The 12,920-nt window shown below is 35.0% G+C and overlaps 1 protein-coding gene across 8 annotated transcripts in view; it reads right to left on the reverse strand.

Annotated features, from left to right (window-relative positions):
• RALGAPA1 (Ral GTPase activating protein catalytic subunit alpha 1) overlaps positions 1-12,920 on the reverse strand; it is a 297,306-nt gene that overhangs the window by 29,911 nt on the left and 254,475 nt on the right. For all 8 annotated transcript variants that reach the window (XM_012469045.3, XM_012469051.3, XM_021674917.2 and 5 more), the window contains 2 exons: positions 4,056-4,214; positions 2,192-2,319 (listed from right to left, as the gene is read on the reverse strand). In XM_012469045.3, coding sequence (XP_012324468.2) covers positions 2,192-2,319; positions 4,056-4,214 — 287 coding nt within the window. The remainder of the gene's footprint in view (positions 1-2,191; positions 2,320-4,055; positions 4,215-12,920) is intronic.

Genomic DNA, 12,920 nt, shown 5'->3' on the forward strand with positions numbered 1-12,920 from the left:
GAGTTCACAAAAACTCTTAAAAACATAGTTCCTCCTAATGCTTCAAGCAATCAATAGACAATACAGTCTTCAAAAAAATCTTCAGAAACAATAAACAGACTGTATAGTCAAAGACAAGTGACTTAGAAATAAACTCACCATGTCCATACTACTCACTGAACTTGCCTACAGAAATTTCTTTTCAATTGATAGTTCGCTATTTAGTGGATGTCTCCAAATTACACTTTTGTGGACAATTCAAGGTTCATTTTAGTCCTTATCATTTCACTAAAATGACTACTTCAAATATGAGTTTTCAATTTAAAGTAAGTGAAGATATAAATGCTATGAAAAAGAATACTACAGAAATGTCATTAAGCTTAATCAATGTTAACATACCATGATCCACCTGCAATTCCATTTCACTGTGTCAGAATACATGAGAAATTACAGAGTTAACCAGATTGCTTAAGTCAATTTCCATCAAAAGAAGAAAATGTACATGGTAGACTACCAAGCTAAGATAATAAATTTAGGCCGGGTGTGGTGGCTCATACCTGCAATCCTAGCACTTTGGGAGGCTGAGGCAGGCGGATCACAAGGTCAGGAGTTCAAGACAAGCCTGGCCAATATGGTGAAACCCCACCTCTACTAAAAAAAATACACAAAAATAAGCTGGGCATGGTGGCAGGTGCCTGTTAGTCCCAGCTACTTGGGAGGCTGAGGCAGAAGAATCACTTGAACCTGGGAGGCGGAGGTTGCAGTGAGCCGAGATCGCACCACTGCACTCCAGCCTGGGCGACAGAGTGAGATTGTTTCAAGAAAGAAAAAAGATAATAAATCTATTTCATGTGGAATGGAACTAAGATATTTTTAAAAACCTTCCTTTAAAGTTTATCATTTACAGTTTATTATATAAAAAATAAAATGTTTTTATAATCATATAGAAAAAGTATATAAAAAACATAAATTCATTTTAGAAAGAAATATCAGAAAACAATTTCAAATTGTGTGTATGTTGTGTGCCAGGTACTGATTTAAGAGCTTTACACATATTGACTCATTATTAGTTGTCATAACACCATGAGCTAGATATTATTATCATTCTCATTTTATAGACAAGACTCAGGCTCAAATGGTTAAGTAACTTTCCCAAGGCTACAAAGCTAAGAAAGTGTGGCCAGCATCTGAGTTTAGGCAATCCGGCTCCGGAAGTTATGCTCTTAAATGCTCCACATCTTCTCATAACTCCATGTCTCTGATTATGTTGTTCTCTGTGCTTGGAAGGCTCTTAGGCTCGTCCACCTGATTAACTCTCATTTGTCCTTCAAAATTGGTTCAATTCTGACTTTTTCAGAAGGGTTTCTGGATAACACCACCTCTTCCAGATGAATGAGAGACCCCTTGTTAATAAACTTCTGGAATACCTGCCCATACTTCTACTGAAACATGTATTCTGAACACAGTATGTTTCACCAACTAGATTGAGTTCTTTGCAATGACTATTTTGATTATTTCTGCAACTCCAGAGTAGCAGAGTACCTGACACATAATGGTACTCTAATTAACCAAAGATTAGTACTGATTAAAAGTATATAAGAGGACTGGACACGGTGGCTCACACCTGTAATCCCAGCAATTTGGTAGGCCAAGGCAGACAGATCATCTGAGGTCAGGAGTTTGAGACAAGCCTGGCCAGTCTGGCCAACATGGTGAAACCCCATCTCTACTAAAAATATAAAAATTAGCTGGGCGTGGTGGTGGGCACCTGTAATCCCAGCTACTTGGGAGACTGAGGCAGGAGAATCACTTGAACACGGGAGTTGGAAGTTGCAGTGAGCCGAGATCACACCACTGCACTCCAGCCTGGGCGACAAAAGCAAGGCTCCATCTCAAAAATAAAAAATACATAAAAGAAAATATATCATTCATTCAATTATCATAACTTATATATCAATAAACAAGGAATCAGGTTGGGTGCAGTGGCTTACACCTATAATTCTAGTACTTTAGGAGAACAAGGTAGAACAATCGTTTGAGCCCAGGAGTTTGAGACCAGGCCGGGAAACATAATGATACTTCGTTTCTACAAAAAAATAATAACAACCCCCTCCACCCCAGAAAATAAAAGCCTTTAACAATACATAAGAAATATTTACCTTTGTGAGTAGACATACATTAAAGTGAGACCATTACGTTAAAAAAAGGATACAAGTTTTGATACAATGGAATCAGGGATTTCAGAGCACGGCTTGCATTTATAGCCGTTGCTCTAACCATAATGGGTAGAACCTTTCCATTCACAATAGCACCATCAAAAAGAGGACCAAAGAAAGGAACCTGATTGAGAAATAAGAACACAATTTCATATTCAAATTATAGACAGATTGTAAATAAGAGCAATCATGACACTTTGCATCCAAAGTATTTTTGCTGCTTCTTTAGTTTTTCCTTCAGTAAAAATACTATTTGAATTCAATTCATTTCTGTGATGGGTCACTCATACTAGGACAATGAAAAAATGTCAAATCATAGGGTGTCATATTCAAAAGAACTATGTGCTTCATGTAACTGACTAAATAATTTACACACTTAGCCAATTTTCAAATTTTACTAGTTTCAATCGTATACAAAAAGCCAACACAAGAAATATACATTTTTCTCTATTGAGTGAACAAAAGAAAAATATGTACTTATAGCCAAGAAGTTAGTTTTTCATTATTTTTGAATAAGGTTGGCATAAATAGCAGCTGAAGGCAAGGACATGAGCTTCATGTGGATAAGATGGTAAATATTTTAGATTCTGTGGTCACATGCTGTCTCTGTTGTATATTCTTAAATTTTTTTTTTTAAACCTCTTTAAGGCTGGATGTGGCAGCTCACACCTGTAACCTCAGCACTCTGGGAGGCCAGATCACCTGAGGTCAAGGGTTCAAGACTGGCCTGACCAATATGGTGAAACCCATCTCTACTAAAAATACAAAAATTAGACAGGCATGGTGGCGGGTGTCTGTAGTCCCAGCTACTCGGGAGGCTGAGACAGGAGAATTGCTTGAACATGGGAGGTAGAGGATGCAGTGAGCTGAGATTGCGCCACTGCGCTCCAGCCTGAACCACAGACCGAGAGTGAGACTCTGTCTCAAAACAAAAACAAAAACAAAAACCACAACAAACAACAACAAAAAACTATTTAAAAATGTAAAAAAAAAAAAAAAAACACAATAAAATATATATATAAAAAAATAAATTCAAATTAAAATAATAATAATAATAATAATAAAAAGCCAAAACATTCTTAGCTTGGGCTGTATGAAACCAGGCTATGGGCCACAGTCTGCTGACTGCTGCTGGTTTAGGTGAACCCTGAAGAAACCTAAACTCATACATGAGAAGTTCATACATGAGAAACTTAATCCAATTCAAGGAATTCTGAAGATTCATGATCAATTGTCAGATGTAGGTTTTCTAAAAACTGAAGAATTCAGTTAAAAAAAGGGAAGGAACACACCAAAAATACTACCAAACTTTTATTATCCTGGAAGAAAATGGTTCTGCAATAGCATGTTTGAATTCTATGGTGCATATGTAAGACATCCAACTATAAGATAGGTGACTGAACCATTTGGCTTATTTTTTTTTTTTCAATTTGTAGAATCCTCATTTATTAAGTGACACGACTAATCATCATGTAATCTTAGTAAGATGTATCAACTAAAAATAAAGGAATCATATATTCCTATTCTAAAAGAAATGATTACCTCTGTTTTTTTTAAGAAACTGTAATTATTCTCTTAATAAAAGAGTAAGCCCTTTTTGAGCTCGGTACAAAGGAACTTTCACTCTGGCGCTACCTAGCCAAATCCCTCACTTGAACACAATTTCTTACTATTTATTGTTTTAGCTTCTTCTGAACCAGGCTTAGGAAATCCATATAGCTACCAGGGTCTGTGTTACATTTACCCTCAACTTTCACAACTTAATGCCTAGTCCAAATTTTCTTCTGAATACGGAAAGAAACCCACAAACCCCTATAGAACTAAAATCTATTATTAAAATGGAAGCTAAGAAGTTCTTACCTCTGGTTTTTTCATTATCTGAATACTGAACATGTGATTTTTCATTGGATATATTACAATAAGGACATCACCAAATTCTGTGGGAATAATTCCTCTCCTGTAGTCTCTAGTATGCTCTGACCAAACAATGTGCACTTCATCATTTCCCAAATGTCTCAACTGGAAAGACAAGAAAATAATTTATACTGATTTATAAAAGCTCTGTGAGTACAGTCATACAGTCACAGACAACATACAACATAAAAGGGGGAAAAAGGAAATTAAAAAATTGTTAAACTGCACTTGGTCAGTTTTACATAAGAAACACAAACACTCAAAAACATCACGAGACACTGCAGAAGACCAATTTCAGTTGTCAATAATCAATGGGAAATAGAGAACTTAACATTTAAAAAGATTCACATATAGCCCAAATTCTCTCCTTAACCAGCAACCGTGCAGATTCTCCACTAACACATCTTTTAAAAGACTGTTTAAAGAAAAGTAATAGGTAACTCATAAACTGGATAATCCCCAACAACTGAGTAAGAGAAAGTTGATTATATTTGGTTTAACAAATTTACCAGGTTTTCTTTGTCCATGAAACTAAAAATTTCTTCCAAATAGACGTCTTGAGAATTGTTAGACCCTCAAGATGTTATTTAAATGTTTGTGGTGCTTGCTTACAAAGGTGTTTCTGGCAATCAGAGAGAGTTAACATTATGATAATTAAAACTGTAAAAACGCAAAACATTCACAAGTTGGATTTCTAATAAGGCATTAGATAAATGAACTTAATGTCCTTAAGTTTTGAGTTTTCTTCATAGAGACTACTATAGAATAATGCCTTTTATTATAAAATTTCATTATACTAGTACGTTTATTGATTCTGCCACTGAGAGCATTTGAGTCAACTTTTAGTGCAGATCTTACATGGGATTTCCATTAGCTTCAGATAACTAGACACACTTCAGGTAGAAAGGTTTAGAAGAGTAAACCTGGGATAATTGTCATCAACATTAATGCTATCAGCTAACATATGGGCAATTTCTATTTCAGAAATATGTCATTTATTTTGGCTTAAGGATGAACAGAGGGTAGAAAAAAGAACTTTATTTAAACAAAGAAAGGAGTTAAGTATAATTAGTGAAAGCCTCTCTTCTGCCATTCCTAAATTCTGGAGTAACTCCTTATATACATATGCAACTTGAATAATATAAATGTGTGGGACTTGGGCTTTGTGACATTTTTAAAAAGCAAAAAGATTACACAACTCAGAAAAGCCATGGCTTCATAATTTCATTTTTTAATCAAAATACTTTAAAAATATCCTTCCTATACAGCCATCCTCATGTGTCAGCTTCCCTAATAGGTTTATGTTAACTGAATACAAAAGAAATGTGAAATAAATTTAACCAGGAGGGATGATCCAATCTAATTTTGATACATTAATGTCATATGCTGTACATGTTACAATAGCAGCCAGATCTAATACTAAGCTCCAGGCTATACTGAGATTTCCAAATGGTAGATTGTTCTAAGTGATATCAAGTATAATTGAAATAATAAATGATAGTAAAAGCTGAGCACACTGTCAGGAAGAATTTAGGTATTTACTTTTTAAAATTAAATGAGTTAGGTAAGGAAAGACAAGACAACTGAAATAATGCAGGTCTCAATTTACAGAAAATTCCTTTTATTTATCTGCTACATTAACCCTTGAACTCTTGCCAAAACTATCTATAATTTCTAGTGCCCACTTATCTAAAGAAACGAGAAAAAAGGGCAAGTGTACTTTTATCTTATAACTGAAGCTTGTTCAAATATCTTCTGTATGGTATTGAAAGTCTGTTAAATAAGTTTAATGGAAAAGAACATATTTTTGCCAAGCTGTTGTAATGAAGATTTCTGGCACAGAACGATGTACATAACAAAGTGATTCTAAACATGTTCAAAAACTTTAAGGAAAAAGCTTCATAAAATCCCTTATCATTTATATTCAAATTTTAAAAAAGTAATTATTTTAGGCTGTCATAATGTGGCATTGTTTTTATATCTTTAAAATCTGTTATATAGTAATTAGATACAAATTGAGAAACTGCTAATCATTGCTATGTGTCTTGGAAATTTTTGAAATATTAATGAAAGAATGAATTTTTAATGGTTAAGAGTTAATAGAAATTTCAGACATATGTATATTTGACATACTTTATATATTATTTACTATTGTTTTTATTTATTCCTTATCTCTTATGGACTTACAAGCTTGTGTCCTATGGGGCCTGGCACGGTGGCTCACACTTGCAATCCCAGAGCTCTGGGAGGCTGAGGCAGGCAAATCACCTGAGATCAGGAGTTCAAGACCAGCCTTACCAACATGGTGAAACCCCGTTTCTACTAAAAATACAAAAATTAGCCAGGTGTAGTGGCACATGTCTGTAATCCCAGCTACTTGGGAGGCTGAAGAGAAAAGATTCCTTGAACCTAGAAGGCAGAAGTTACAGTGAGCCAAGATTACTCAACTGCATTCCAGCCTATGTGACAGAGTGAGACTCTATCTCAAACAAACAAACAAAAAAGATTGTGTCCTATGTATAACCAGTAGGTTTTGCTATACTCTGAAAACTACCAAAGAAGTTCCTACCTACATGTTTATTGACCCAGATGCTAATTCATTTCACAGAGTAGAAGACTTCTGTACATGAGATAAGTCTGTTAAAATGACTGGCAACCAAACTATTCTTCCAAATTTCTTTCAGCTGCTACTAAAGTCATTTTGGAACTCAAGGTATATAACATAGGCTACAGATAACTATTATTAATTGAAGAAGATAAAGCAGCTAAACGAAATTCAGTATGTATACAAGTGAAGTTCTCAAATACACAAGAATGTTAATACTGGAAGAGATTTTAAAGTTCTAATTTCCCACCTGATACAGGAGCTTATGCCTGAGAAGTAGATATCCTGCCTCTGTTTGAGTACTTCTAAGGTTGGGAATTTTATGAATTCACAAATCAGCCCATTTCTTATTTATTTATTTATTTATTTATTTATTTTGAGATAGAATTTCGTTCTTGTTGCCCAGGCTGGAGTGCAATGGTGTGATCCTGGCTCACTGCAACCTCCACCTTCGAGGTTCAAGTGATTCTCCTGCCTCAGCCTCTCAAGTGGCTGGGATTACAGGCGCCCACCACCACACCCAGCTAATTTTTATATTTTTAGTAGAGATGGGGTTTTGCCATGTTGGCCGGGCTGGTCTTGAAACTCCTGACCTCAGGTGATCTGACTGCCTTGGCCTCCCAAAATGCTGGGATTACAGATGTGAGCTGCTGTGCCCAGCACCCATTTCATTTTTAAAGAGCTACAATCATTAGAACATCTTAATACGAAGCTAAAAACTGCATTCTGGATGCTAGTTCTTCCAAATTGAGCCTTACCAAATAAATCCAATCTGTATTCTATATATTATCTTTTTTGTTATCTGAAGGTCAGTCTAATATTATCTCACTTTTCCAGGTTAAAAGTGTTCTTCTTAGCTCCCCTTAGCGTTTACAAACATATTCATTATTTTGGTTATTGTCTCAGTTTACTGATATTTCAGTTAAACTGCTGTGTATGGAATAGAATACAATATCAACACATGCTCCGGATAATACAGCACACCCACAGTGGGGCTGGTTTCTTCCTTTGGTCTGTTCAATAAATTATTCTCTGCATTTTAAAAATGATGGCTCTAATGGAACTTGTAGTCAATTCAAACTTCTAAGTCTTTTTCTTGCAAAGTTCTTTTAAGCTGGTACAATTGACTGCTAGAACTAAAGAAGGGGTTTCATATTTATTCTTACTAAATTTTCCCTTGCCACGTTCAGATGATCATTAAGCTTATGAAGGTGTATTGTTAGTTTGACTCTGCTGTTCCACATGCTGGCTCTCTCCTAGATTTGGGCTATCCTTAAGTTCAAATTCCAATGTCTTCATTTACATTTTGGAAAAAAATGTCAAATGGGACAGGCTTGGTTAAGAGCTTTATATCGAGTCATTACAGACTTTCCTCCTAGAGAAAAAAAAATCCACAAAACCCTATATTTATTAAAGGTATTTATTAAGTGCTTACTGTAACAATTCATTAAATTTCTACAACAATGCTATGAAGTAGTAATAATTATTACCTTTATTTGTACAGGTGAGGAACTGAAGCTTAAAAGGATGAAGTAATTCACCTAAGGTCATACAAATGTAAGTGGCAGAGCCAGGATGCAAACCCAGGCAGGCTGGTTCCAGAACCTATACTGTAACTACCTCCCTATATTGCTTCTTGTTAAATAATTAATTTATGTGCTATGAATATGATTATACAACCAATCATGAATATACTTACGAAACTTATTAAGACCACATTTCTTCAACTTGTCCACAACAAGCAACTTTGTTAAATGCTTTATTACAGTCTATGGTTTTCCCTAATCTAGTAATCCTATTAAAACAAATTAAGTTATTTTGATGTGATTTGTTATGGTGAACTCATGGTGGCTCCTAGTGATCACTACACTTCATTATCTAAGTGCTCACAAACCATCTGTTTAATAATCCTATTTTGCCAGGCACTGAATGTTGGTAATTTCTATAGTGTGGGGCCTGCTCCATGTTCTCTTGTGAAAATCAGATGTTTACCCATTGCTACAGAGTGAATGTTTGCATCCCGTTCACCCCGCAAATTCATATCCTAAAATCCTAATCCCCAATGTGATGTATTGTAAGGTAGGGGACTCTGGGAGGTGATTAGGTTATGAGGGCACCTTTATAAGGGACTAGTGCCCTTATAAAAGATACCCCAGAGAACTTACTTGACTCTTCTGATATATATAAAGTTACAATGAGAAGATGGTCATCTGTGAACCAGAGGGTGATCCCTCACCAGACAATGAATCTGTCAGCATCTTGATCTTAGATTTCTTAGCCCCCAAGAACTGTGATAAATAAATTTCTGTGGTTTATAAGCCATCTAGTCTATGGTATTTTTGTTATATCAGCCTGAATGGACTAAGACATTCATCTTACGGCAATGCACTCATTCTCCATGATTACCAACAGGAATTCCAGAGTCAATTCCAGATTTCCTCAGTGCCACATTAATATCATTCATCTGCAGGGCTGGAGACTAGAATTCTTGTAAAGTAACTATATTATGTCCCCACTAAATCAGCTTATCCTCCTGACTTCCCCATTTCTGTCAAAAGTACTTAACAACTAATTAAAATCATTCAGGATTAAAACCTGAGAGTCTTTTAGTCTTTTTTGATTCCTCTTGTTTTCCTTACTACATCTCTAATGCGTTCATTTTTTTTTAAAGCATTATATTCCTTTTTTGTACTTTCCTTCCTATTCCTCTACTGCTGTCCTAGATCACATGCTACTCATCCTACATAACTGGACTAATTCATGAGTTCTTAAAAAGTCTTTTCTCTCTTCCCTCCCTCCCTCCTTCATATCCACCTTCTTTCATTCATGACCAAATATTGAGAGCTGACCGAATGCTAGCTTTTGCAGATGTAACAATGAGTAAAAACAGACATGGTCTCTGTTCTCAAAGCTTTGTGTATAGTGGAGGAGACAGAGTAAAATAACCATACAATAAATAAATAAATAATTTAAAAATACAAATGATGCTCTAAATATATTTTTCAGAATGAAAACAATAAAGGACATGGATCTGTAATACTTCTTGAACTAAAAACTGAAGAACATACAGAAGTTAATTAGGTTAGGCAGTTACTTTAGGAAATAGGGATATATATGTAGAAACTGTAGCTTAGTATTCCTACTGCCCCAAGTCCCCATTCTTTCCCCCATCTTTCAGGCACTTACACTTAGTAAAACACACTCTATGATATACCCCTCAATCATGAGAGAAAACACGCTTTAATATACTTTCTAATAGTCACACATATTTTCCTACATTCACTTACTGTTTAGATTATTCATTTTTAGAAATCAGGAGAAGTTTCTTGAAAACAACAGGCATAGCATCCAATATTATACCTTAGCACAGCAGGCAGTCAATAAATACTGCTGATTTTTTTTTTTTTTTTGAGATGGAGTCTTGCTTTGTTGCCCAGGCTAGAGTGCAGTGGCGTGATCTCAGCTCACTGCAACCTCCAACTCCTGGGTTCAAGCCATTCTTCTGTCTTAGCCTCCCCAGTAGCTGGGACTACAGGCGCATGCCACCATGCCTGGCTAATTTTTTGTATTTTTAGTAGAGATGGGGTTTCATGGTGTTAGCCAGGATGGACTCAATCTCCTGACCTTGTGATCCACCCACCTCAAACTCTCAAAGTGCTGGGATTACAGGTGTGAGCCACTGTACCCGGCCAATACTGCTATTAAAAAGATAATATAACAATATTTATCTTGCATTTTTTCCCTATCATTACCTAGTGCATAGCATAAAAATATAATTATCTGCAATTATGGCATTTATTTAAATTGTCACTTTGATAAAGACAAAGGTGTCTACAGATCTTTTGATTTGTGGCTATGGTAGCTGTGGTAATTCACTGAATAGACATTTGTTAAATGCCAATAGGCCTGGTACTAGGTGCTAGAAATGTAGTAGTAACCAAGAGACAAATCCTTGTTCTCATGACATTGATATTCTAGTGGGAGGACTCAGATAAACATATACAAAAATAAACAAGTAAGATAACTTTACACGGAGATAACTCTATAAAGAAAATAATATAGGGTCATATGATAAAGTTCCTGAGTAGAAGGGGGCTTCTTTAGCTAGGATGTCTAAAAAGGTCTTTCTGAGAAACTGTCATGTGAGTTTGAGAACAGAACAATTAGAATGAGAAAGCCTGATAATGTGGAGAAAAAACATTAAAAACTGAGAGAGTAGTAAGCGTACAGAGCCCTTAAGATGTGAATAAGTTTGACATGTTGGAAGGTTAGAATGACAGTCAGTGACTCCAGATGATGGTAAATTAAAAGGAATACAACAGGAGATGAGATCAAGAGGTAGGCAGGCTGGCAGGGCCAAATCATGTAGGGCCATAGTGGGGAATTAGAATTTTATTCCCTATACAATGAGAGGCCACTGTTATATCACCCACATGATAACATTCACTGTGGTGAGATAAAGTTACATTGAATCACTTATATTTTCTGCATTCTCAATCTTCTATTCTTGTCATCAGAAGTATATATGTAAAAATTGGAGGTAGAGGCAGAGTTTTTTCTATAAGGTTATATTTGGGACTCAAACAATGAGTATAATTTCACAGCATTTATTAACTATAATCCTAACTTCACTTTTACTAAAATAATGAAAAAATTAAAAAATTATTCCTTAAATTTGTTTTTTGAACAAATTCATTTTCCAGACTATATTTATCATATAGCTCTGTATAAAATAAAGAAAAACAGATTTAAAATAAAAAATCAGACCAAGCAGCACTACAAGGTTCATTTATTTGCAAAACTATTATGACTAAATTTCAAGACAGAAAATGAAACACTTTCCATTACACTAATAGGATTTCAGAGGAAATGGACTTAAATAAAGTGCTTCTTTCCCCCTATTTTGGGGGGTCCAGGAAATGAAAGATAGACTAGAGAGTTCAACTAAGTATGTTACAATTATCTCAACTTGATCTTCATCAAACTTCTAAAAGGATGATTCAGCTACCTATGAAGCAGAGTATCAGCAAGTGGCTAGAACAAGGAGACAGAGGAAATGAGAGAGGCTCCTGTGAACACTTTATACCAATGCTTGCAGCACTTTTGATTTTTAGGGGTGAATACACTCAGTTAAGTGGAAATTATTTTTAACCATTTTCCATCAATCTTCCTCAGGTAGAGATAATTTATAGAACAGACTGCTTGGACTGGAGTTATATCAGGATTTTTATATGGTGGTACAACATTTCTAAGAAAAACTTAGTAGACTGAATGTTTGATTAATTTGCTCAAGAAGTATAGTCTATGTTGTAAATATTCTGCAGCTACTGTCTTGAGCCTTGAAAAAGCCTTCCCTTCACAAGAAATACAAATGCTACATTTAAATAGGTCCAAGGATATTTACTTCTCATTGTGAGAAAATAAAATGTTTGAAAATAATTTACAAATCACATATTTTAAATAAAAAGTCAGAACTAAAATTAGTTTCTATAAAATGAATATAAATGATTTGCTCCTACCAAGTTTAAAGCAAAGGAGCAGAGTCATAAATAATTCTAGCTTGCCAGAGGCATGGCTATTTCTTTATACTGACTGCCGACTATCTAATTTAATTAGAGGTATTAAACTCCTTGCTGAGGTCAACAAGCCTTACTTCCTCCAATATTACACTTCAACCAGTGCTCATTAATGTGTCTACTGAATGGATTAACACACCTAAAGATATATGTACAAAGGACGGGGGGACAACCTAATGATATCCAATTGTTCATTTATAATAGGACACATGTTCTAGGCCTCAACTTATTACCACTAATGTGGAATTTATTAAATTCAGGAGAAAAAATACCAATACAGAAAGTGATTTTTTATCAAGGAGAACTGGTATAAGACTACTGGCTTCTATGATTAAGTTTAAACATTAAACCTATAAAAAATAAAGTGATACTAAAATAAAACTAAAATATAAGCCTGCTACTTAGAATTTTATATACTAGAACTCTGAGGAACAGATTACAGGCAAGCGTCATTAAGTATAGGGAAATGGTAAACATCAGCATATAGAGAAATAAATGTTTATAAGGTTTCAAAAAATTTCTATGAAAAGAAGGTTTAGGTTAATTATACTGAATTATGAGATCAAATAAAAATACCCTTTCCGCTGGACTTAAAAGTTGCTATTGTTTCTTGACGGAGAATGGCAGTGT

The sequence above is a fragment of the Aotus nancymaae genome, unplaced genomic scaffold (assembly GCF_030222135.1).
Source record: "Aotus nancymaae isolate 86718 unplaced genomic scaffold, 86718_ANA_hifiasm-v0.15.2.pri h1tg000062l, whole genome shotgun sequence".
Lineage (NCBI taxonomy): Eukaryota > Metazoa > Chordata > Mammalia > Primates > Aotidae > Aotus > Aotus nancymaae.